Genomic DNA, 27,334 nt, shown 5'->3' with positions numbered 1-27,334 from the left:
AATATGACTTTGTACGTCTTTCTTAGGTAGGAAAGCTTGCCAGATTTCGTGGGGCGATATTCGATCGGAAACTTTAGCATGCTAAATGCTAAAAGATGGGTAGTTAATTTCATACAAGGTGATATCAATTCTTCAGAAAAGAAATTATTCATTGGAGGTTTTGAACTCACTCACCAACATTCGTAAATGGAATTCATTTTAATCGACGTCATAATTCATGCTTCATCGTTAGAAATTTGTCTACTGCTAATTAATAATCGCCCTGGAGCTAATTACTAGGATATTAACTGAAAAAAACTCTCACCAATTATTTACTTATATATTTCTACACATGACATTTTTTTCTCTCATTTATTGGCACAAAGAGATATTACCAATATTTCAGAATTAAAACAATAAAGACTGCGCAAGCTTCTTCTAACGTCGTTATCTTAAGAGATAAGGATTACAAATCAACTCAAGATTTCTTATCAATTCTAGGTGAGCTGCGGTCCAATATCTGGTGCAAGAAAATTTATGAGCGTTAAAGCGCATTATTGAGAATGTTTGTAAAAATCCTGCACATAAAATTTTACTTTTGATTTTTGTAAAGAGAAACCGACAAAACGGCGTTTCACTGCTCCGTCAGCTCTTTGCTCGTGCTGTGGGTGAGATAGTGCGTCACTATTTGAACAATCTGACCCATCCTATCTTCTGTGTGAATCAAACAATCTGCTGCACTATGTATAATAACTTGTTTCTCATTCACTAAAAAATTCTCTGGGGCAAAAAATTCTACATTGGCAAATTTATTCACGACCAAAATTATAAAACTGCATTTTAAGTAGCAAAACTCACATTTCGTACCCATAGTTGGCACACGTCAGGACTTAAGACTATATGTCAGTGTTATTTCAACAATTACTGTCGAAATATGAAACTTCGAGCAGATTGATTTCAAATAAAAATACCTACACTATATACATACATTATCAAAACAGGTAATTTATTTATGTGAAACTATCTCGTCACAAAAATCTGTTTGAGTTTTTCTTTTGCATTTCAGAGACGTCAATCGGAGTTCCCATTCCAATGTTAACAGCTTGCGGCACTTGATCCGCTGGTAAGAAAATCAAGGAGCCTGATTCCGTTTTCATTGACACAATTTTAGCCTTTTCGTCCCTTGAGAAAGAGGGCTGTGGATTTGCATTGGAATGCCTTCGTAGGTTATCGTGATTTGTCCCGTGAGTTCCACTTGAGCGATTAACGACTGAGTGAGGTACAGTTGCATGAAAAAATTCTGAGGGCCGCCTCGGCACCACAGGTTTCCCTAAAAATGGGAAAGGAGCTGATGCAGTAGAATGTTGCGATCTATGCGAGGCCGGCTTAGGGGGATTGAATACTTGGAAGAAGGAAAAATTAGGACTTACGGTGTTAACAGGAGCCTGTGACGAAACTGATCTTGGTCGGATTGGCTGATTGACAGTTAAAGAATCGAAAACATGGAACGGAAAATTTCCGCTAAATCCAAAGTTATTCCTATTGTGATCAGAAGATGAGGTATCAAAGGAATGAGATGAAAAATGGTCAAGGAATGGTTTTGGGGTAGTAATGGTGGGCATTTGAGGAAACTGGGGTAAAGAAGGCGGGAAAACAGGGTTGCTTTGCAACGTTGGCGAATGGGTTTGAGTTGTTGGCTTTCGAGAACGTGAGTTTTGTTGGTGTTCTTCTTTCGTTGGTTTAATCGTGGAAAACTCGAGGTTTTGAGACGAGAAGACTCTCGTTGGAGCATCAATAGCCTTCACTTCCCTATTCTCGGACACAAATTGAGGCTCTTCGAGAGCAGTAAATTGGTCATCAAAGGATTGCGACAGAGAAGAAAACGACAATGTTGCTGGTGACTCTACAATATCGGCCAGCAGGTCAAGAAGCAGCAGTTCGTCGTTTGTTAGGTTGTGGATGTTATCAGAAGGGATTGATGTTGTTTCAGGTCCTACAGTTGAGGTAGATTCAGTAGATACAGGGAATGACGGTGCTAAAGTAGTTGAACGAAAAATTAGAGTAGATGGCTGCTGATTTGATGAAGAATCAGCTGACGACTCAGTTAAGGGTCCTTCTAATGGTTCAAAAATTGAAGGGTCTGAAAGTATTTCTTTCTGCGTTTTTGTTGATCCAGAAGAACTGGTTACGTTTGGAAGCGCACTTAAAGATGGTGGAGGATGATCGATCTCACGGGAAGAAGTTATTACATGCTCACTTAGCTCATGGCCTAACTCCTCGTCTTTGATTGTGTCATTGACATTGCGTTCAAAAGGCACTCGTGCTCCAGGTAATGATTGAGTTTCGATTGGCACTGGTATGGTCTCATGTTTGATCCCTTCTTTTACAATGAATATTTCTGGATTTAACTCTAGATCAAAGCCTGTTGTTTCGCCCGCCGGAATCGGTACGAATACAGTTGAATCTTTTGAATCATTTTCCAATGGTTGAGGTGTCACAAAACTATTTCCTGAACGGATTCTACCACCTTCATCGGGGATGAACACTGGAGATTCTTGTGTCAAGTCGGGGGCATGCTTCACCGATTCTTTTAGCGAATCGCCAGTAACAACCGATGGCGTTTGACTGTTTTCAATTTTTTCAGGAGCCTCGGGAGGTTGTTCGACGTTCATTAAATGCGACACCGTTGTTACAGATTTGAATGTTTCAGACTCTTGTACCTTGTCTTGGGTATTGCCTATTCCATGAATGAATAAATTGTGCGGAGGTCTAAAGGCATCAAATGCCCTTCCTCCTCTTTCAAGTTGATTTACAGTATCTTCAGATGTTCTAGTTAGTTCAGATTTGAGGACAGTTTGGATCGTTTTCGCTGAATCAAGTCTTCGAGTACTTTGAGCCACGGTCGTAGATTCTATTTGCTGGTCATTTTGAGGTGGGTTCCTAGATGTAATATCATCACTACTTAGTACATCATTGCTTACGTGACCCTTTTCCAGGTTTACTTGTTGGTTGTCCAGCACGGGAGTTGAAAAGCCATTAAGAAAGTTATTTTGCTGAAGACGTTCATTATTCCGAGCCCGGCTCCTCAACACAGGTCTTCGATCTCGTATGGGTGAAGCAAACTGAGTATGTAGAGGCTTAGGAACAAGCCTATGAGGGAATGGTGAAACTTGAGGGTTGGCCGGTGGTGAAGGAGTAAGGGGATTTAACGAAGTTATCTTGATTACTTTCTTCACGACTGCCGCATCTGAGATACCTCCAACAGCAGGCTGGATAGCAGTTAAGTTAACGTGGTCTGATCCCTGAAGATTAGGCAAATGATGGTGTTCAGGCTGTTGATCCGGGACCAATCGTGGTGTGAGTGCTGGGAAAATCCTTTCTGGAATAGAGGTAGGCATTCTGTCTGTAAAACTAGCTTCAATTTTGTTACGGTTGCTTGCAGTAGAGGAACTTAGTTCGTTGTGAATAAAAAGCTCCTTATCGGCCACGACAGAGGAAGTAGGACTGGAAAATTCTGAATTTTTGACTGCAAAAACGTCCGATCCCTTACTTAGCGGATTAGTTTCAGCATTGAATTGCAAATTCGAATTGTGGTTCTGCGGGAAATCTTCATTTCGGGATTCTTGGTTGTTGTCATCTGACATTTGTGGTGGAAGACTAGAATCGTCATCACTGAAAGATTCCGATAATGATGTGGTTTCCGTGAGGGTATCGAGGTCGAGTTCGAGTTCTTTATTTCCCATGTCGGTACTCGGTATTGTTGCTCCAACTGTTGCATGAGAGGTCAAAGGAGGATCTGTAATAGCCTTGCTTATATTTGGTCGCTCATCGACTTGCGTAAATATCGATTCTTTAGCTCCACTTCTTGAATTTTGCTTTGCAAACTCATCGATAGCGAATTCTGTTCTGGATTTGAATAGTTCTATTTGACTAGGAGCAAATTCTGTAGGAATTGAATGCAATGAAGGACTGTCAACATTTAGGGGGGAGAGTGTCGTAGGATTCAAATGTTTTATGAAATTGCTTATTGTGTTATCCTCGTCTTCATTCAAAATCACAGCACTTAGATTATCACGGTGTGGTGCTTGACCGTTTTGTTGAAACTGTGATTCTATGTCACTTTCATTATTTAGAGAGAGAGTGCGGAAGTCTGGTGCTAAATCTTCAACAACAGATAAAGGGGGTTGAGTAAAATTCGCAAACAGCGTGGCGAAGTCATCATCAAATGAAGCAGTAAGTGGAATAATTGTGGTTGCAAAATCGGTCTCAAAATTATCAGAGACAAATTGTGTTTCTGTAGTAAAATCTGTGAAGCTTCTATCCGTTGATTCCGAGAAGAATTGATTTTTTGAGTGAATGTTAATGGCTGGAATGAAAACCTCATTTGCTGGGCTGGTGACAGCTGGCATGAATGCTTGACCCATATGCGTGAGAATGACCGGTTGCATTGATCCACTTATGTCATTAGTTTCGTCATGAAAAACATCTTCAATCATTATTTCATCATTCGGCAGCTGTACATTTTGGAAGAGCCTGTCATCTGTTGAGTCCTCGAGTAGCGAACCTTGGTGGTCAGAATTTAATCTTTCATTAGGGCGTTTCCGAGCTTCAAAAGAGTTAGGTGGTGGCTGGTGACTTAGAGATTCAAACTGTGGATTGTGATCATCAGAAAAATCGGCTGATGTAGATGATAGAGGGTTATTCGTGACGGCATCGTCCGATTTACTTTCTATCAAAACCACGGGTGTGGCATGCTGCATTGCAGCTGTTTCTTCAACAGTGACTGGTACTTGGACGGCAAATGGTGCCAGAGGTACTGGCTTCAACTTGTGCATGTGTTCTGCTTCTTCTCTAAACTTTTTAGTAGCCAATTCCCCATTGACTTCGTTTTGGTGAGTATTATCGGTATCGGATTCCGGAAAATCTTCCGGATTTGGATTTTTTGGGAGAAGGGTTCTCAAATCACTTGTTTCAAACTGATCTGTCTGAAGAGACTCTACATTCGCTGGAAAAGTTGTAGACTCTTCAACAAAAATTGGGTTGAAAAGAGAGGGGAAAATATCATGAAACGTTGGTAGAGTGCGTGTTTTGCTTGGTGAGACTATTTCTTTCGGTGTCGTATCATCAATTTTTGCTTTAGACTCAGGCGATGATGTCATCTCACCCATTGTTGACGTCTCGCTGTTAGTTTCACTATTCAATCTTCCATGGATAGACGTTTCATTTGGAAGGTCTGGAATAAATGAGTCAGAGGGGAAAGTCCTTCCACCGACTACAGCCGCAGGTTCTGCGTCAATTCCGGTCTTATTTGAGTCCAGTAGATCACGAGAACTACTCACATTTTGACTGGAATCAAAAAGCGTAAGAGTTTCTTCAATTATAGAAGCCTGGGTAGGAATACTGACTTCCGCATCTTCCAGAGTAGAGATCATTGGATCATTAGAATCAGAGTCCAATGTTGGTGTTTTCGGTAATTTCATCATTACAGGAATGTCAAATAATGAATGATTAATTGATGGCGAAGGACCCAACCGTGCATCACTTTGATTATGAGAACTTGCTGCAACTTCTTCTAAAAGCTTGCCATCAATCAGAAGCGAAAAGTTACCGTGCAACAAACGGCTTTTTAAGGAATTTACGAGCGAATTGGACGTATTTTCTGTAAGCGGACCCGGAATTGATGGTAATTTTTTGACGACAGAAGATGTAAAAATTTCCTCTGCGAGTTGAGGAACACTCAACTGAGTTGTAAAACCTTCGCTCCTTATTTCTTTGACTTGTGTCAAGAAGTTTTCTGTACTTCGTGAAAATGTTGAATTGGTCAATATTGTTTGTGCCGGTCCATTCCTCAATGGAGTCGCGTGAGGCCTGAAGCCATTAGTACGATTCGCCAGCGATGAAACTGCAGCGCTTACGAGCACCCCGTCAACGACGGAATGTTCACGGTCGTCAAATGATGCTTCCGAAACAGGGGTCTGTTGGTTTGCGCCCAAAAATTGACTACCTATTGAGAAATCACGAACGTTATCTCTTAACATTTGCCTTTCAGTCGTTTGGGAAGCATGTTCCCCAACATTCATTTCTGCATGTTGATTATTAGATTGTTTTATGGCCGACAGCATACGACTGAACACGTCGGATACTTTTTCACCTGCGTCGTCTGGCAAATTAGTTTCGTGCAAACTATTCTGAAGCTTGTTGCGAGTTCGTACAGAATCTAAAACTGGAAATGAATCGGGTTGAAATCGATTCCGAGAAGTCTTATTATTGAGGTGCTCAAGAGGAATTGAAGCCGACGTTACAGCAAACATGGATTGCGGAGTATTATCTACGGCGACTGTAACTTCTGTAGTACCTGTTGGTAATCCAGTTGAAGTTTTCAAAGTTATTAAATCTAGTTCCGAGAATGGCTTAATTGTCTCGGCTAATATATTCTGCGTGTTATCGGTCTCAGATATTATGGTGGTTGCCTCAATACCCAATAATTCGTTAAAACTTTCTGGGATTTCTTGACCAATGTTTAGCTCTTTTTGAGTTGTTGATGAAGCCAATTTTGAACTTACGGAAGATTTGTTCAAAATATCTTGGAACTTGGCCATGAATGTTGGGAGAGTTGTTTGCTTTTCGTCTATGGGACTAATAGTTCCTATCAAATTAGTGCTCACATCAATTTGTTCGGTAATTCCAATCGTAGAGTCTTCAGTGTCGTCGATTTCTGTCGTAGTGACAACCGTTGTTACTTCGTCGTCTGTTTCTCGTGCCGGCAACTCTGATGTGGGCTTCGTGGTTGTGGAAGATATCATAAATTTGTTATTTTCAGTGACAAATGGCCGAGTTCTTGCGCGGAATCCTTCAAATCTGTTAAGCTTGGACCTTCTTGCTTCGTCACTTTTTTTCGTTTCTTTTTCTGCGGGATCTCTACTCGCCTCCCCACGAATTTTTGATACCAACTGCTCATTTCTATTACTAAATCTTGAAGCCAGTAGCCGAACCCTGTCACTTCTATCCGATCCGCGTTGCAAGGCTAAATTTCTAAACCTATTGAACCTTGGGGAACTTTGAGTTGTAACTGGTATTTCAGTGGTGGTCGACTCTGTTGTTCTTTGATTAGCAGTTAAATTGTCAGTTGCTTCTTGCCTAGAATTTTGTCCAAAGGTTCTTCTTGACGAAAGCAACCGTCTTCGTACTTTGTCTCCTGTACTCTTATTTCTCAATAACATCCGTAGCTGTTCTTGTAATGTAAGCTGTTTGTTAGGATTTGGTGAAATCGACTGCCGATCATTTACATTCTCGGTGTGGGCCGTTTCTTTCTCACTGCCAATGGTTTCCTCTTCAACCACATTATCCTCAGTGGGATTCACATCCTGTGTTGGAATCTCCGTGGGTTGAATTGAATTTAGCTCGTTACCTTCTGATTGCTCAAGTTCCGTCTCGCCAAGTCTGCTTGAGAAAGAAGTTGCCGTCATAGCCTGAAGCTTCTTCATTCTCTGAGCTCTTAGGGAAGACAAGAGTCCTGATCTCCTCTCATCACGGACTGACGAGTCTTGACTTGCCTTTCTGGCTGTTAGACGGTTTTTGCTCAGTACTCTGGGGTCCTCATTGATGCTTTTGTCACTCGAGATGGTGACAGATTTTCCTGAAGGCTGATTCCTATTTCGTTTCGAGTTACGTTCCGCATTGAACATTGTAAATAATCCTTGTCTTCCTTTGAATCGTTGATTTGCAGCCTCAATTTCTTTTTCCTTCATTTGCAAAATTTCGGATAGCTTCGAATTTATGTCTTCAGAATCAGTGGGGACCGAACGTTTGAAAATGCGGCCTGTTTCGGGATTTACGAAAATGGTGAAAGTTGGAACGTGATGAGATTCCGCGCGTTCATCTGTGTCTAAAAGCGAATCAGAATCTTGGTTTATTGATGTCTTGGAGTTATCTCGGTTCCCGTTGGACGAAATGGAAATAACTGTTCGCTCTACAATTCTAGGAGATTCAAAGGATTGACTATTAATAATTGAAATCCGCTTCTGATCTGGGGAAATCTTTGATGAGTTCATGCTTTCTTGAATTTTATGGTCGTCTATATTTTCATTTTGAGAAAGAGCAGGAGTGGCTTCAATGTTTTCGCTTTTCACTTCTGCATTTTGTAGCACTGAAACAATAGTGGAATCAAAATCCTGGACTTCAGTAATCACACTACCTAGATTGGTATTACTGTCTGACATATGGACATCATGTGCGATTGAGTGGAGATTGTCGTTTTTAAAGTCTTCAAACATTGTTTCAAGTGGCAACATATTTGCCGCGGATTCTTCTGCTGGTGGTGTTATAGGAGCGAGTGTAGGGGCGCGAGGCGTATTCCTAGTGATGATTTCGGCATTGTTTCTGAAGATTCTCAACGTTGACGGAGACTCGATTACTATAGGCGAGCTGGTTGTAAAAATTAAACTATCATCGTCAATTGGCTCGATTTTGTCAGTCCTTTCAGTAATGCTTTCGCTAACTGTATCTGCAATTGATGGTTCAGAAAAAACTCTAACAGTGACAGGAGACGTTAGTTTGCTATCTGTAGAAGAATTAACGTCAGAGTCGCTGAGAGTGAACGAGTGTGAGTTGATCTCGCTATCGAAAACATCTAGAGATTCATTTACATCATTTGCAGTATTCAACGATGAGGGAGTAGAGACAGACTTGAACGAATCTAAATTCTTTGCATGCAGGTCCTCGCCAAGTTCAACGCTAGAGATTGAACTGAGCATGGGTGCTTTAGACGTTCTATCGGTCATGGAAGTCAGCTCCGTGGCGTTATCTTCAAGTGGTTCACCAGTGTCAACGGAAGCGTGCCCGTCGACTGTGAGCGCTTCAAAAAAGCGAATATCCTCAATCTTTTCTGGGTCTGTATCGATTGGTGGAGAGCCATCATTTTCATCCAGGTGCGCATCGACCAAAGATTTCGATGTGTCTGAAGAAGCCGTTTCCAAAGAAGGCCTCTGTGATGTAGAAAGGCTTTTGAAGAATTCATCCAATTGAAAAGATGGTTCTGAGGATTGAGTCGCATCTGTACTAGCCCCTGGAACTGCCTTTGCTACATCGTTTTCTGCAATGTCAGTGTCCAATGCTATATCTTTCTCAGAAATATTTGAAGTAATTATTGGAAACGACCCCGAAGAACGAGCAGTAAAAGAAAAATCATTGATCGCCTTCTCGGTTATTTGTTTAGCTGGAATTTCTTCATCAGCAAATTCTGGGTGAAATTCGGAAACTGGAGTTAATCGCGAATGAGTTAAGGGAGTGCTAAGAGAAGTCTGCAGGGAAACATGGCTTGAATCATCTCCATCGGAATTTGACTGGAGAATGCTCTCAGAAATTACTAAGTTTTTCTGGTTCGACTTCGATAGTGACTCATCCTTCTGCACTTCTTCGGGAGCTGCTCGTTCAGTGACAGCCACACTAACATCAACTTCCCTAGGCAGTGGGATTTCTTCACCTTTGTTGCGCTCGTGCTCTTTGGATATTCTTCCTGAATCAGATGTAAAGTTTAAAGTGTGTTCTTCTGGATTGGCGGAGTTACTATCATTTGTAAAGAACGTTGCATCCATTTTGATTGCTGGCGCATCAGAATCCTTTTCTGTAGCATTTTCTTCAATGACTTCATCAATAGATATCAATTCCCCAAAATCAGTTCCAATAACTTTATCGTTTAAATGGGTTTTGGATGTTGCATCAATAATTTCAAGGTGCTTTCTAGCTTGAGTTTCTTGTTCCAATCTCTCATCTTTCTGGCCGCTTGCAGGGAGAGGCAAAAATACAGTTTGGGTCACTGTCTGCACTGATGGCCTTACTGGTGAAATTTTCGGGGGTATTTCGTTGATTCTAAACTGAAATGGATTACTAGAGAGTAAACGTGCTCCTGTTTGCAACTTAGGAGACGAGTTGATCGAACTGGACAATAAACCTTGCCGATTCTTGGACAGAAAATTGACATCCGTAACTTGAGCAACTTGGTCGTTTTCCTGATCACTTTGACTACCAAGTGATGTGTCGGGCTGCTGGCTCAAGAGACGCTGGTACTGCAGCAACTGATTTTGTAGCTCGATTAGCTGCTGTTGTTGTTGGAACTGCTGCAATTGCAGGGCTCTTATCTGCGAAAAGTCGTGGCTTGACGGTATAAATTGGAATGCTTCTTGAAGTGGCGAAGGCTGCCTGGGCTGCGCAAAACCACCGAACGACGCATGACGTGCGGCAGAATTTATTGGATTCACATTGTCGAGGAGCAAGAACTGCTGAGGACCAAGTCCTCTAATGTTTTGGTGTGGCCGCAGCCCAACGATTCTTGCAAAAGGATCCAAAGCATTTGTGTTTAAGGATACTTGGTCACCCGCTGGGGGTTGAGATGCTGAAAAGGGTCCTTGAGGAGCAGGAATCTGCTGTAAGAGTCGCAGTAGATTTGGAGCAGATAAAGCCAGCGTGGTCTGTTCTTCGGGAGACAAGTCCTGGATGTTGGCGACGCTGACGTTTGGCTGGTCATCAACCTGCAATAAGTTACATTGTCAACGAAAAATCGCTTCACTTTCGTTTTCAATTTTCCATATCAATTTTGTTATTTCTATCGACGTAAATTGAACTGATTACTTATGAAAAACATCTATTTATCATTAAATACAAACTAAAGCGACGGAAAATAATTTTTATTAGAGTGAAAACTCAATTATCAAATACTCCTTCAATGCAGAGAATAAAACTATCAGCAAAAAGAAAAGTTTCGTACAGGAAACAATTGCGGTATCATCATTTCATGGATGTTGTTTTCTGCAATGAAGCCTTTACATTCAGACACGTAGAGGGTCTTCTTGAGCTCTTCATCAGAAATTTTTATCATATTCATTATTCGAACGCTTCATCATTCTAATGCATTCGATTGTATTCATAGTTGAAGCACTTCATCATTCTAATGTATTGAATTACATTCGTCATTCGTCCGCCTCATCATAATAATGCACTCCATTAAATTCATTTTATAAAGACCTTCATAATCTTTTTATTCGCCCTGCGCTAGAATTTCTTCACCAATGATTGAAATACCATCAAAATTTTACGAAGCTTCATCACTCCATATTATTCCTACCTGGGCGAAGGAGGGAGGCGCGATACCAGGTATAGAGGCTCGGGGAGCAGCTAGCAGACGATGTCCCGTGACAGCCCCCGCAGCAGACACGGTGGTCCCCAGCACCAGCAGCAGCACGGCAGCCTCCAGGGGGAGCCTGCCCCGCCATTTCTGTACAAATGAAGTATAAATTTTATTATCTTTGTGTGTTTGTGATGTGGCTTTGATGTTTGTTATCATGGATATAATGGTATTTCGGTGGATATAAGGTGGATGGATATAAGGATCCTCCTTAAGGATTTTTTTGGATGGATATAAGGTGGGAATGCGACCACAGATGTGGTCGCAAACTACTTCGGTTGAGTGCATTAGATTGGGAGAACCGGTCATGCCGTGATAACCCGTCATACCGGGATAACCTGATAAGCTAGGAGAACTGGACAATTATAGACATGTGCAGCTTGCTTACTGTGCCGGTTACTGTGCAACGTCATATTAAACTACCCGGTTAACCTGATACGTCTGACTAGCACGTGACTGCGGTCAACCTAACACGCTGGGTTAACCTGTAACGCCAACTTAACATTGTACTCCAACTTAACCTGATAACTATAATACCAGACTTCTAGTTAATCTAACAAGTTACGCGTTTGGCAGGTAATGTATCCCACATACCAAACGTTAAATGGAAGTTATATGGTATTTGAGTCATGAATTGAGGCTCCTTAACAATTGGAGCTAATTGATGAATGCGAATTCGATCGTTACCACATCGAAATGTTGAAATATTCTGATTGTTAGGGGATAAAGTTAAAGTGCTAAGCAATTATCGCAAAAATGTCAATGTCAAACATTAGAAAGAATCTGTCTTGTCTAATATTACAATAATGTTACTAAAATTCTAAACTGCGGCTTCCTCTCATGGCTGATGCATGTTAACCATAGCAACAATTAATAAGTAATGATGCCCCTCTTAATCTCTCTGTCGGTTAACTCTCTAATAAACTTCCTCTTTTTCTGCAAACAATTATTGATCAATATTTGGCAGAGCTTGCCCGATGAACTAATTCGAAGTTCCTCTTGTCCGCGAGATAATTAATAATTACAGTATATCAATATAACACAGAATAGCTGATTATATTCGATGAGTAAACTTTAAATTTGAATTTTCTATAAAAAAGGTAATTCAGAGTTGAAGAATTGTATCAAAATCAGGGCGCAAAAACAAAGCTAAAAAGAAAACTATGACCTGAATGGCAGAGGTGGGCAGTAGCGCGCTACATGTAGCGGCCGCTACATTTTCAGTAGCGGTAGCGGTAGCGGCGCTACACTTAAGCAATTGTAGCGGTAGCGCCCGCTACATATTTAAGCAGCGATACAAGGTTTTGCCGCTACAGCGCTACCGCTACAATTATAGATAAAGCCTTTAGATTTTACTTAATAGTATTAAATATTACTTAAAAACCAGCATGATACATAAATAATATAAATTACAGAATAAAACTGTGCGAAAGGTTTCGGTGTAATGTTGTCAACCTCAGCCTGTTACTAGTGTCAACATGTCAGTTGTTACCAGAGGTTGGCAGTTGCGCACTACATGTAGCGGCGGCTACTAGCGGCCGCTACATTTTCAGTAGCGGTAGCGCCGGTAGCGGTAGCGCCCGCTACATTTAGAGCATGTAGCGGTAGCGGTAGCGGCCGCTACTTTTCAAAGTAGCGCTGCCCAGCTCTGCTGAATGGATATCAAAAGGATAATACTTCGGGCGTTAAACAATAGAAAAATAAATGAATAGGAGGAGATGGTGGGCAATTTATGCATATTTTTTCACACAGAATTAATAAAGTGATATGCTTGCCGCTCAATTTGGTGATATAAGTTATTAAAACCGAGCTACTTCCTTGTTCATTAACTTTTAATTAGTTCTTGAGTGATTAACTCTCGCCCATTATTGCAATATTCGACGATAAACGTATAACAATTTATAGTAGCATGTAAGCTATCATACCTTATCATCTTATCAGCCTGTTCTGATACAAATAATAACCATTTAATACCTTGTCAAGCAATAATAAAATGAGTCAACATAATAATTAGAGTATTAGCACATTTATGACGGTCAAATTGAAGTTTTAGCTTCCCAAATATTTTGCATCGAAAGCTGATAATGAAAGTTGTTAACTACTTCCTTTTGTTTTGTCTTTCTACGCAGTGACGAGAAAAGTTTTCAGAATCACTTAGCACGAGGAAAAATATTCCGAAACAACTTTTAAAAACGCACTTGTCATCAAATTAAGTCCTACATTTCAAGGCCTGAACTTCAAGATCGTAAATTCCATTCTCAGCTCGAAACGACTTTAATTGATTGGCTCAGAGACTTTATTTGCCCGAGACATGACCAATTCATAACGAATAATCGAACTTTTGTTGCTCAAAGGGCAACGGCTTGAGAACGAAAGTCGTCTCCAGAAATTCGTTATTGGGTCCGACAATGGCACGAAGTTACTCGACGAGGCATGAAATTAGGCTAGGGCTCCAGCACCTCACTTGTATGCGCTCCAGCTGGAGCCATGCTCACTTAAAAAAAATTGGGCACTGCAATTCTGGTTTGACAATTAAGTTTTTTTTATTTCTCGTGCTATTATATTTATCTTTAGTCTTGTTTCCTAATTTATAATTTGATATTTTCTTTAGCATCCATACTTGTTATCTGCTCGAGTTCCGTTTACTAGCCGCACTCCAGGATTCCTGTATTGTTTAAAATTGAGAACAATATTCGATCAGCGTGGTTCGTGCGTTCAAAATTTGTGCTCTTAGGGTTCTTTGTTACCGCAGCAGACTTGGAAGCTTTCAATGGACACTTTAGGCTCGTTATTGAGGATATTGGACAATAGCTGAGATAGGAATGAGGCAGCAGAAAATTAAAATCAATTATCGTACGGCCTTTAAATGCCTCGTGCATGCACGTTTTCAAGACATTTTTCCCAGCTGAAAGTACAATAATGATTATAAATTTGTCACTAGTGTAAAATTATTATTTTTACTAATTAAGCAATTTTATTGATAGCAAAGTATGATAATACTGCTGTAAATAACTAAATTGGTGACGCAAAGTAAAAGCAAATCCGCTTTGGCTCGAAAACTTTATCTACTCGCTTGGTAACGACTACAAACTATAATTATTTCGATCGAGTTTCATTTTACATCATAAACAATCTTCACCACATTTTTATGGATATATTAGCGAGTTCTGTGTCACTGAAGCCTCACTCCTGGAAGTTCGTTCCAGTTGCGAGTAGGAGCTGATATATATCGCTCATTATTTTAAAATATACTGTAAATGTGACAACCGGAATTACATAGCAGTAGGTCGCGATTGTCCCTTCAAATATATTATGTACTTTTTTATTGCTATAGTTTTTCTTTCTTGTTGCACGAAAGACTGTACCAGTTAACGAAGTAAAATCCTGTGCAATATATAGGATTAAACATGGGGAATTCTTCTCTCTTTATCTCCCTATTTAACTTCTCTATTTATCTTGCTCATTTAACCTCATAAATTACCCCCTCCTCTGTTCAATTTATCTCATCGTGCATTTAAGCTCAAGTTTATTCAAGCATTATACGATCAAACGTAACTCGCTATTCCAGTAGCCACAATATTGTCTGCTGTAGCCAACCTTCCTCCTCCTCCTTCTCAGACAGCCTTGCTCGCCTAGGAGTCAAAGAGGCATTGAAGAAAGCGAAATTTTACTCAGTAAAATAATGACATTTGGGCGGCGGACGCGCTGGTCATGATCCAGAGCTGCGGATGCTAAGAGGTCAAGGTTGCAGCCGCCCTTCAGATGTGAAAGCCGCCCTCGTGCTCATGAGGTATAGGATATTAACGGAATATTTACAGTAGCATTATAATGTTTACGATAGCTTAATTGTAACGCTTAACACCTGTTGTACTACTGATAACGTGATATACAATATGAAAGTTAATTATGCTATTGATTAGTGGCTAATTATCGGAAGCTTATAATTTGTCTTGAAATAATTTTTTCATACAAACGACATATTAACATAATGAAAGTTCTGAGGTACGCTTGACTGGCAGAAACTTGCGTATTGTGTGAGAACTGTTTCTGAGCACCTCAATAAATAGTAACGCACAACAAACAAATAACGTTCCGCTAGTTTTGTTCTCAACTATTCCCCTAAAATCGAAGAAATAAAAGCCTGCTCTACATCTTTTGTTACTAAAAATGTTCGCCATTGGCGTTCTCTGTTATTTACTATTATTATTGACCTAATAAATAAAGGAGAACTCCGTAGAATTAACTTGGTACATATTATTAATAAATCAAAGCTAATTTGTAAATGCTCTCATAATATATTTCTTGAAATTACTACAAAATTGTTATGAAGCGCAATACCAGCGAGTATCAAGGAATGCTGTAGTAGTAAGAGCTAACAATTCAATTCACTTTGTACGTGAGAAAAAAAAAACTTTCAAAACTTTTTCTGTGTCATCACCGCAAGTACTACCATGCCAAGAAACTAAGTTATCTCTGATGCATAATCGTTGAACTTCAACTTTGGTATTAGGATATATAAATTGTAAGAATTTAAATTATGCCTTTGACCTTCAGATTGTCATGTTGCAGCATGCGCATAAGCTTGCATTATCCCGCCATCGCATGGGTCGCTTTAGGTGTGGTCGGCTTGACCTGTTCCAGTATTTCACTCTCCTTCTTGGAATTAGGTGTGAAGCCCAAGTATTAAGTAAATAACAGAAACATGCAAAGATGACTCGTGCTTATCAATAACTTATGTCATTTTAACCAATCCGTTTAGAGAGTGATGGCGATTTCATTACTTTCGACTGGAAGCCTGAAACCCAAGCAGGCCGCGTTTATTTTTATCGGGCCATCTTTCAAAGAGTTTTAATTGTCACAATTTTTGAAGGCTGATATATCTTGTTTCCAGAACGTATGACTTCGTCTCTGTGGTTGTAAGTAATCACGGGCGTCACTTGGTTTTGACTTGGGCGGCTAAGTTCCCAGGAGGTGTACAGAATGCGAGCGAACGTTTAATAACACACACAAACAGCTAACATCTTTAGCACAGTTCAACAAACAACACAGAATGTTTTGTATGTTTTTGACAAAACACAATGTTTTAATATGTGTGAACAATGTTTTGTCACAATGTCACAATGTTTTAATATGTGTGTAACTATTGCAATAAATGAACATAAAATAGCTTAGGGTCTGAAGCCTCCCTAAATAGGCCTAATAATGCCAATAGAATTAGTAATGCACCTATAGGACCGATGAGTCATGCAACTCCGCGCTTTAAAAATTGTGTTCAAAAATTAGGGTGAACCTTTCGATGTTTCAAGACTCATGAAGTACGAAGAAGAACTCGTTAAGTTGTGTATATTATGAGAAATTTTACGTATATGATCCCTCAAACACCCCTGGCTTGAGGTCTCTCTTCATTACATCCCAGTTAAAATTTTGAGCCGAGACCGGCGCCGGGTTTAGCCGGGCTGGTCGCGCTTTAGCAGGATGGATTTCTGCTCTATCGCTGCTCTGTCGCGTCTCTACGTCGGCTCTGCAGCCGGCGACGGCCTGCTCTATTCCCTGCCCTAAATTTTAACTGGGATGTGCACCAAGTGTTATCCAGTGTGGCATTTACAGGCAAATGCTGAGGACGAGTGACCGCCAATGCCTGCGTAATAGGGGAGTGTCACTATCGTTCTTATCGTGAGTGTAATACGTGTTGAATTGAGCAGGTGATCTCACAGATTAGCTTTCTCAATCCATGCAGTAAAAATTAATTCCACAGGTCTTGAGGTTGGAATGTTTGAGTGGTTTAAGACAACCCAGACTCGAGCAGCAAGTATGTTGGTTCGACCTGTAACTGTAGTTGTAAAATTCTAGTCGTTATAAGCAAGGTGGCCGGGTGGTTAATTAGGGATCGACGACAGGCCTCCATGGCTTGATCATAGCTGACAGCATTTTTTTTTGTAAGGCAAGGGATACGTGAATTTTTCAGCGTTTGTTTTGGTTAAACACTGACAAGCATGTGTAAAAATATGAATAATCAACAAATTTAAAGTTTTGTCTGAGTTCAACTTTGTATGAACTTAAAGTCATTCATTTTTGAACTAACAACCGCAAAAATATGAAACTCTTTTCTGAATAGGACTTGAAATTTTCTCATGGTTTGGATTAAAATAAGAAGTGTGAAAAATTGTAGTAGATATTATTTGATACATACAAACGCATACAACATCATCACAAGAAACTCTTGGGAATCATTGTTGTGGTAAATTCCTCTGAGAACGGGTGGATAGCTAGAGGTCAGCATAGCCCAAGTCCATAGGTGCGATTCATATACCTTCCCGAGCGTAACGCAGCCGGGCATCTTCACGGCTTTCGACACAAAGTGCCCACCACAACAGCGCCGTTCAGTCACAGGCCGGAGCACAACTGGCCAGGGCGCAACAGGCCCTACCGCAACAGCTACTCCTAACGTAACCTAACCTAACCTAACCTGCGCCGCCTGTTGCGGTAGGGCTAGGCTATGTGTAGATATTGCATGCTGATGGTTGGCGTTGGGCCCAGGGCCTGTTTATGAGTCAATTTTGTTACCCACGGCTGCGCTCCCCTGAGAACAAGCCGATGTAGCGTAGTTTTGTGATTATAGGCCTGGAGTCACCTATGTAATTCCTGAAGGCCGAGAAAGGCCCTGATCTTTGATAGCCTACAATTCTAGCTTGCAGTCCAGAAGCTCGTAAGGAAATGGAATCTACGCAATGCTATAAAATTAATGAGAACGTATTAGGCCAGCGGCTATTGCGATCAAAGAAACCTCATCAACGATCGCATCTTTTATAGCCTCGGGAGAAATCAGTTCGCTACCTGAAGGTAATTCGATCTCGCTACTAGATTAATCTTGTAAAACATTCCTCGTCCTTTACAAGATGTTGACAATATCGCAATTAGTCTCGCGCTACAATGTAGAGGACTTTTGTGTGAAAATAATTCAAAATATACATAACTCATGAAAATCAGGCGTCGTGAAGCACAAACTAGGAGTAGTGCGAGCTGGTTTATTAGAGGTTACTAGAGGTTTGTATTCATTTCTTTGCTACGATAAAATACAAGGGATTTTGAGGTGGAGTTCATTGTCAAAAGACAACATGTAACCGTAGCTTTTACGCATATAGTGCGTAGCTTTTGTTTGTAGTTGATAATTTCCTTATTGCGACACCCGTACGTCTTCTTAGTCTTGACGCCGGCTGTTGTGGTTTACGTGAGACGCAGGACTTAAGGCTAGTTCTTTGAATGTTGAATTCCATATAATAATCTTCCCTTAATTTTCAGACCTATGCAAAATAATTTCAACCACTGCAATCAAACAAAGTATTCAGTGTGGCATCCCGCATCCGATATCCTGTAAATTGTTTTTTTTTTTTCAAGATAGTACAAACCGTTCACTATAATAATTTTCTTGTGAATCGTTGTTTACTTGGCATTTACTTCTTCAAGCGCCGATAACTGCGTATTAAACAAAATCCTAAGCGAGACCCACAGCTCATCGTCATGAACTTCTGTTCTTGGTGCGTTCGCCCGAGAACATTTCACTTGAAAATAATTTAAAAGCGAAAAAAGTGCCAGGGAGGGGGGATTTTTCTGCATTACGGTCCTTAACTAATTGGTGGTTGAAGTAATAAAATTATCGTAATATTTCACGGGACTAAAAAAATCAACAAACTAGTATGTTAAGATTAACCTTATAGCACCATCTATAGGCCGCAAATCAAGGCGACTACCAATGAAAGTTTCATTTGTTAATGACGAGTGTTTTGCACTCCACAGAAGTCCTAGGTAAAAACATGCGCCCAGAAAAACTAGCTTCGCCTCCTCTTTGACCTCACGGCTTAAGCAAAGTATCAGGGCATGTGTACTCTGTAATGGTCTACTTCAACAGTTACATTAATTGGAATTTATTATGAATCATTTATGTTCGTTATCAGTAGCTTTGCTTATGCGCAGGCGCAGCATGGTCTAAGAACGTTGTGTGCGGATTTGCAGTTTGATTTAAAACGTATAATACGTTACGGTTTGTTTAATTAGCACGCGAGCGTACGATTAAATGCCAGAACGATCTACATGCCTTTTATTTTCATTGTGGTCGAAATGCAATGGAAAGTATGTACGAATTAAGTTCGACTCAATCTGCTACAAAAAAATAATCTGCCTCTGAACAATCCTACCGGGCTGCTGCATCAAACTGTTACTGTTAACTTCCATTCAGGTTTCCTGCTATAATCAATAGGAATGGTTCTCAGAAAAATTAATAAGGTGACTATGGGTCACATGGTCTAAAATAATAACTCTTTCCTACCCAATTCGTCATGCAGCAGAGTGCGAATATCCAGTACTGTGACACCTTTTTGTGTGAATAAACTGGGCCAGGATTACCCACATAAAGGCAAAAATTGCATTGCTTTTTGGACAGCGACTCGCTCATTTCTTTGAGCGTGGATACTGACAATAACAAAACCTTATCGAAAACAATTCTTGATGTAAACCTAGTAGCTATATGTCATTATTAGGTTATTTAAGAAAATAGAGATGAAAATGAGAGATAAAATGTTACACAACGGAACAGCGGCAAATTATTTCAATTTGAAAATAAAGATTTCAGTGGATAACATTTTCGTAAAAATACATGAGCACAAATAGCCGTTACAGTTCACATATATTTTATGTCTCTATCTTCCGCCGTGTATATACTTCAAATATATGTTCACAAGAACTGTCCGCGCTACTTAAGAAATATCGCAACCGCTTTTAAATTAATATTATGTAAGTCTCTTTCTATGCATCACAATGTACCTAAGTATGAATACATGAACGCACAAAAGTTTATATGAGCCACATAGAGCGCAGGCGTGAAGTCAAATGTCAGTGGAACGCCCAAGCCGGGACGGCCTTGGCCATGCAGACAGAACGATGTCGCTGCGTCCTGCTGTGTCCCAACAAACTCATCTGTACGCAGCTACTCGATCAACATTGTTGAACTTTCGGCAAATGAACTTCAGACTACACCGTTAGCTGAAGACTTCAGAAAAACACATCAAAATAAGATTGTTTTCAAACTTTATATTTCAACGTACGAAGCTACTCAACATTGTTGAACTATCGGCCAATGAATTTCAGACTACACCGTTAGCTGAAGACTTCAAAAACTACTCGTGAAAATACGATTGTTTTCAAACTTTATACTTCACCAGAAAAATTTTTAAGGGTGCGGCATCCTCCTTCACTGTTCTAGACGGTCATAAGTCCTTCTAGAAATAATTGTTCAGTTTTTGAACATGTTCTGTTACAGTTAATTGCACCACGCACTTGCTTTAGGTTTAGGTGAACATCTTAGGATCATATGCTTACCTAATGAGGCACTGAGTAAAGTAATTAAACGGCTGTGATGGGAACGTAGGATTTGTACTTGTTTAGTACTAGTATCGTTTCTTTAATTTCTTATAGTGATTCGCTGAAGAATTCAACATTTTTCATATTTATTCTGATGTTTCCAAAATTGATCAACGTGACGTCACTAAAACGATTGCATCATCAAACGCTTTCCCGGTCTAGAACTTGTTTAATTTCTTCTCTCAAACAGAACGAGTTTTCCACGCGGTAACCCATGCTGGTGAATACCAATATTTGATTCGAGCAAATGTGAAAAACATTAGACAGAGTTTTCACTGAATCACAAATAGCAATCAAAGGTTCAGAATTAAACAAATTATATGATACAGGAGGTATTATTTAACAAGCTTGTTAATGACACTATCACTCAGGGGAACGTGAGTCGTTCAGGACATTGATGAGGTGAACAGCCAACGGGCGGGTATTTAAAAAGCACTTTCTTCTTTATTTAATGCTTAATTATATGAACTTTGTTCTGCTAAGTTAGCTACGGTGAAGAAAAGGAAGTGACCGATGACGCGAACGATTTTTAAAAGCAGGATTAAATTCGACAATAAGTGCAATGAAAACACCGAGTCATTGTCAGTGCTGTTAAGAAAATTGAAGATTCCGTTCACTGTTTTCGTAATTTAATTTTTCTGACCATTAAAGGACAAACGTTTTATTTCTGATATTAGGCCGGTGTTGGAACTTCTTCATGATTCGCGTGCTCGTACTTTCGGAGCTTAGCAAAAGTTTCAATTTTACTTGTCAAGTTTTACTGGCAGTTGCACAGGCAAGTTTTGCTGGCAGTTGCACAGGCAAGTTTTACTGGCAGTTGCACAGGCAAGTTTTACTGGCAGTTGCACAGGCAAGTTTTACTGGCAGTTGCACAGGCAAGTTTTACTGGCAGTTGCATAGGCAAGTTTTACTTGGCATGGGCATAATCGAGGTGAAGTCGTCTGACTCGTCGGACAGCCACGCAAGAACAAAGGCTTTACAACAAAGTGGTCAACTTCCTTTCACCGGTTGCCATCAATTAAGCGAGGTACTGAAGCCTGAATATTTTTACAGCATCTCAAATAGCTGAGGTCAGAGCCACGCATGGCCTGTACCAGTAATTATCACGAATCAAGCAATAATTTATGTACCAAAATAATGACAAAAATCTCGTACTTAAATGCGTCACTTGTGCACGTTACATTATTGCGCTTGGATGCCTCGGGAAAACGACAGATATTATGAGGCTGGCATGACTCAGCAGTTTTGTATGTGAAATAATACCACATTGTTAAGGGCCGTTGTCTTCGATCATTGTTACCGATCTAAACCTTTGTATTTATACCTCCTTAGGTATTTGGTCAAACTATATTAGGTATTGTCAATGACTGGCAGGTAGGGCTACCAATCTAGGACAACTCGAGTTTCCCGCTTACTCAAATACTCTGGGGAAAGATCCATCAACAAATATTAAAACAAATTTCAATTTTGAGCTTTTGAATGGAAGTTTTCCGGGGAGTTTAGGTCACGTCGTGATGTCTGTAGTTAACCCTTCACGACGCTCCAGGTTGCGAAGTTATATGATTCCGTTAATTGTTAAAGGCGCCGATACCACGAGTTTGTTGGACAAGCTGACCTCTTTCAAGTGTTGATATATAGTAAACGGATATTAAATTATTGAAAACGTTATCATATTCAGTGTTTCTTTGAAATATTATTTTCAGGTTATGCAAATGATGCCAGCATTTATGTTCACTTATTAAATGCTATGTCGACGCTTAAGCAGGATACATGGAAAATGTTTTAAATGAACAATTTGCGCGCTGTGGTCAATAACGATGCTGTATATGCAGTGGGACGGACGAACTCGAAGAAATAAAATAATTAGCAAAATGCACTAATATCGAAGATAAGCAAAAATACTGATTGGGGGTTAATATAATTTCAACCAACAATAAATAGGTGATGGGTGATATTATAGTCAACATATTAAAAATTATATGATGTAAGTTAATGAGAATAAAAATTATTAGCGGTGTCAGGTGACTCCGAAAGTTGATAGTCGACGGTTTCTAAAATGTTCCTGAATGTGATAATGTGCATTCATGATAATTATATTTTCTATTCAATTATTGCTTCTCCTTAATGCTCTGCAAGTTTCATTGAAACTAAAGCTATTCAGTGATAAACGTAAAAATTAAATCAAAAGCAGTTATTTTGTAATAAATTTAAATACATAGCAGCTTTAAGATGTAAATGTATCACCCTCAACATATAGATAACAACTGTTATCATTTAGTGTGGAAATAAAGTTCTTCGATGCAGAAAGCGCTCGCTCGCACGAGTGCCGGCATTAACGTGTATTGTTCCACGCATGAATGATATAGAAAGCGATAATTCTGCTCGCATGCATGGCGCTACAAAGATATTTCTCTTATATAAATAAGTTGGTTCTGCGTGCCTGACGCAACACGTCCATGGCTGCCGTAGCGCAATTGAAAGTGTACCCCTGAAAAATGTTCCAAACAAACGGAACGTTGTTGCTTGAATAGGGAAGCTCGGAGAAGGGATGAATATGGATGTGCAGAGACAGGATGAAGGGGTATGTACAGGGACGGGATTAAGAGGTATGCGCAGAGACGGGATGAAGAGGTATGCAATGAGACGGGATAAGGGGTATGTGCAGAGACGGGATGAAGAGGTATGCGCATGCAGAGAAGGGATAAATCTGGATGCTCACACACGGGATTGGATTAAGGGGTATGTACAGAGATGGCATGAAGGGGTATGTGCAGAGATGGGATGTAGGGGTATGCACAAAGACGGGGTGAAGGGGTATGCGCAGAGATGGGATGTAGGGGTATGCACAAAGACGGGCTCAAGGGGTATGCGCAGAGACGGGATGAAGGTGTATGCGCAGAGATGGGAAGGGATGAAAAGCGCAAGTATGAAGTGAATTGAGAAAATTGACCTAATGGACATGAGCGATTGATCGTGTTGATCTGAAGATGGCTCATAAAGTTACTAGTTAACAGAGATTTAACACCAGTAATTTTTGTGATTTTGTGATAATAATGAATATCGCCGTAATCTTTATTTTTAAGCGCATTCACAAAAAAATGCAGAAATCGATGAATGTTGCTTTAAAGTTAGCTCATTGCTTTCCAAATTGATTAAGATCGTGTAAAAAAATTAGCTCGGAGATGACTTTCGCAGTCCCAAATGTCATTTTATTTAAAACTTGGCATGCTGATTGTCCAGTAAGTCGCTATCTATGCTTAACGAGTCATTCAGTTTTAAGGTTTAATCAAGTATGCAGCTCCGGTGAAGATGCTTGAATTACCCCTACACTTCTTGCAATTGCGCTCAAACCTAAATAACAGGGAAAATTAAGATTTAGTAAAAAAGTTTGAAAATTTTATATCGAAGCGTAATTTTTTCAAATCGAAGCGAGCGTTCCGGCCATCGAAGAGGATGGCGCAACAAACACGATGTGCAAACGACCGTGCGATGTTGTCTCTACGTTGCCAAACTCTTCTCTGTCAACTCTAACCTTCTCGTCGAGACCTCATGGCTTAAATGTGAACTATAACCATAAGATGAATCATATACAAGTATAAACGAACGTTTGACCAAGGCTCAGTTAGTTCAAATTCGTACAAAAAGCCACTCAGGTGTAAAAAAAACTCCATTAATATCAACACCATCTGCCAGTTCTTAGGTTCTTCCTGTGACTCTTGATCCGGTGATCATCAATTTGAGCGCGTTTGTTAAAATGAGAGATCACAACCGACATTACGCGCGATGAACAACATTATTTTTTATTTATTAACGTAACTGTTAATTACGGAAACACGTGCTACCGCAGAGCCTAATATTAAGCCTACAAGTGAAGGTCATGAAGTGTCAGCAGTTTGCAGCCCGTCTTCCTTGTGCGTTTCATCCAGGGTTCAATTTATGATAAGTTTGACCTCGACTCATTTTTAATACGAGCAACAGTTTATGTTTTATAAGTTTATGTTATTCATAATTATAATCAAACTTTGTTGATTAGTTCAAACTGCATTAATTCACAGCATGAAACTTTTTCAGTAATTAAATATCCAAAATCTTCTCAAAATCACAATGCCGACCACGCGCGTTTTTTTTAAGAAACATTAATTGATTGTCTCCAACCACTCGCTCGGGTGCATTTTTCTATGAAATGCTCTAATTTTTTTACACGATGAGAGAGATCCTGACCATGTACGCCACAAAAATGGCCGAAGCCTTGGCATTTGTGATGGCATCTTCAGCCTTGCCATCGTCCCGGAGCATATCATTGTTGAAAGCGCATGTTGATCATAATTAACTCAACAGATAATATTAAAATTATTATTGTCAACATTTGTTGTCCATAACAAGCACAACAGATAATATTAAAAGTATTATTCTCAACACCTGTTCTCCATAATTGGCACAACAGATAGCACAACACATGTTGTCCATAATAATGAAGGAAACTATGTTTCACAGTATGTTTGGTGGTATTTTATGGGCAATGGAAGCACATTTTTTAATAACTCTATCCTATTTCGGGTAGCATATGCGGAATTTTTTCCCCTTATAGAGCAAATTTCGATCAATATATTGTCCGAAATTATTCATAAATTTAATCATTCAGAAGCATAGGTTGGCAGTAGGGACGATATCATGCATCACGATGTATAGCGTAACAATGTCACCCAGACATCCACCCATGATCCATCAATATAAGAAATTGATGCCGGCAAACAAATTTTATTCTCACTACAATTTGACTGCGGTCATTATTTATGCCTGACCAAGCATCACAAGGTCACCTGACCAAACTACTTATCGAAATAAAGTTACATTTTATTCAATACTTTGTCTCTATCTAGCGAGTCAAAGCTAAAAGATTAAAAGTTTTCCTAAATGATTTTTTCAATGATTGTTTAGTCTGCGTTCATGTATACAAGTTGATGCCGGACGGTCAATTCCTGAATACTGAATGAGATTAAACAAAAAAATGAAGGCTGCCTAAAGAGTAAAGTTCAGTTCATGACTCCGCGATTGTCGAATTATGACTTTGATGAATTAAAACTGAGCGGTATACAATATTATATTGCATATAGATTAAGTCGCTTGTTAAAACTTTGGGGTCATTTCACGTCCTAGCATACACTACGTCAAACATTACTCGGATATAAATCATTTGATTTAGCCATTCCACAATTACGAATTAAAATTTTACATAGATATGATTGATTTCTTCCGTACTTCATTATTTTTTATGCTCTCCTATTAAGTCTATTTTGTGACACAAGAACAGGGTTTAAGTGTATATGTTCAGTGTATATGTCTTACATCATTTGTTGTCTTAATTCACGACAGCGTTGAAATAAAATAAATATTATACTGTTTTTAAATCATTAAATAGTTTTTCTTCCCCATTTAGGCGGCGCGGAACTTTGTTCTGCTAACGCAAATTAAATGATATTTAATTAACAGATTGGTTCTTCCCGAGGTCAGTACGGCCATATCGACCAACCACAGGTTACCCTCAAGTTGTGCGCTGCCCTCAGGTTGCGCGTTGCCCTCAGGTTGCTCGTTGCCCTCAGGTTGCGCGTTGCCCTCAGGTTGTGCGCTGCCCTCAAGTTGTGCGCTGCCTTCAGGTTGCGCGTTGCCCTCAGGTTGTGCGCTGCCCTCAGGTTGCGCGTTGCCCTCAGGTTGCGCGCTGCCCTCATTGCCCTCAGGTTGCGCGTTGCCCTCAGGTTGCCCGCTGCCCTTAGGTTCACTTTCATTTGAATTCGAAAGTGCGGCACAGCACCTCGCGGTGACGGCGTATGGCTGCCGCTCTATATGTTCTGTTTCCTGCGCTCGAAATTTGCCTCCTCTTACTATGAAAGCTTTGTACTTTCCACTCACAACAGGAAAAAATTTCAAAATTGCACATAAAAACAATCACTGGAAAAAATTGCTCAAATTTATCTTGTTTGATTGAGAAAGAAGCTAAAATGTTTCATTTATCTTGGGAAACTCGCTCACTAATTTTTAAATCCAATTCACACATAAAATAAAATACGAATAAAATAATTTTTATTCATCGAAATTAAAAATTTGAGTTGCAAGCCTGATACATTTATCTCTATTTCTCAGCCATTATTGTAAGTCAGTCCACCACAGAGGACGTATTTTTCTCCGAGAAGATTCATGTTGTCGTCGAGTGCAGTGAGCGCTATACGCAGGAAATGTGCGTAGAGACCTCGACCGCAGCATTTAGGCGCACATGCTGATGCGCACGTCTGCCTGTTGGTCTGTTAGACTAGTAACGGTGCCTTGATATTAACGTATGATTGTTTGTTTGATTAATTACACTTTAAGGTGCTACTGATTAGTACATGTAACGGTGCCTTGATACGAACGTATGTTCGTTCGTCTGATTAATTAAACTTTAGGGTGCTACTGATTAGTAGGGTAACATGGGGCAGCGAGCCCACTGCGGGTCATGGTCCCATAGCGGGTTTCTCGCTAAGTATGGCAGATATTGGTCCGTGTTCTCTACCGCCGGTCGACAGTTTCACTGGGATGAAGTGTACGGATTTACGTTTTGCTAAGTGTTTGCGTTATTAAGTTATTTGTGAATAACTGTTTTAGTCCAGATAAAAATTTTTTTGCTGCTAAATAAATTTTTTTCGATTACTGTAGATGAAGCTTTTGAAATTACTGTGAATTATATTTCGAAAGTAATATTTATAGGGATAATTTTCAGATCAAGTTTAG

At 39.8% G+C, this 27,334-nt stretch overlaps 1 protein-coding gene across 1 annotated transcript; it reads right to left on the bottom strand.

Moving 5' to 3' along the window:
• Positions 1-691: 691 nt before the first annotated feature.
• LOC108671302 lies at positions 692-26,830 on the bottom strand. The gene is made up of 4 exons (XM_018158815.2): positions 26,817-26,830; positions 26,087-26,333; positions 11,099-11,248; positions 692-10,505 (listed from the first exon to the last, which is right to left on the bottom strand). Exons 1-4 carry the CDS (start codon positions 26,828-26,830, stop codon positions 1,008-1,010), a joined length of 9,909 nt encoding a protein of 3,302 aa, XP_018014304.1. The 3' UTR covers positions 692-1,007.
• Between the last annotated feature and the right edge of the window lie 504 nt (positions 26,831-27,334).

The sequence above is a fragment of the Hyalella azteca genome, unplaced genomic scaffold, assembly GCF_000764305.2.
Source record: "Hyalella azteca isolate HAZT.00-mixed unplaced genomic scaffold, Hazt_2.0.2 contig2444, whole genome shotgun sequence".
In the NCBI taxonomy this organism is placed as follows: Eukaryota; Metazoa; Arthropoda; class Malacostraca; order Amphipoda; family Hyalellidae; genus Hyalella; species Hyalella azteca.
Note: the sequence above shows the minus strand (reverse complement) of the source record. Positions and strands in the feature narration are given on the sequence as shown.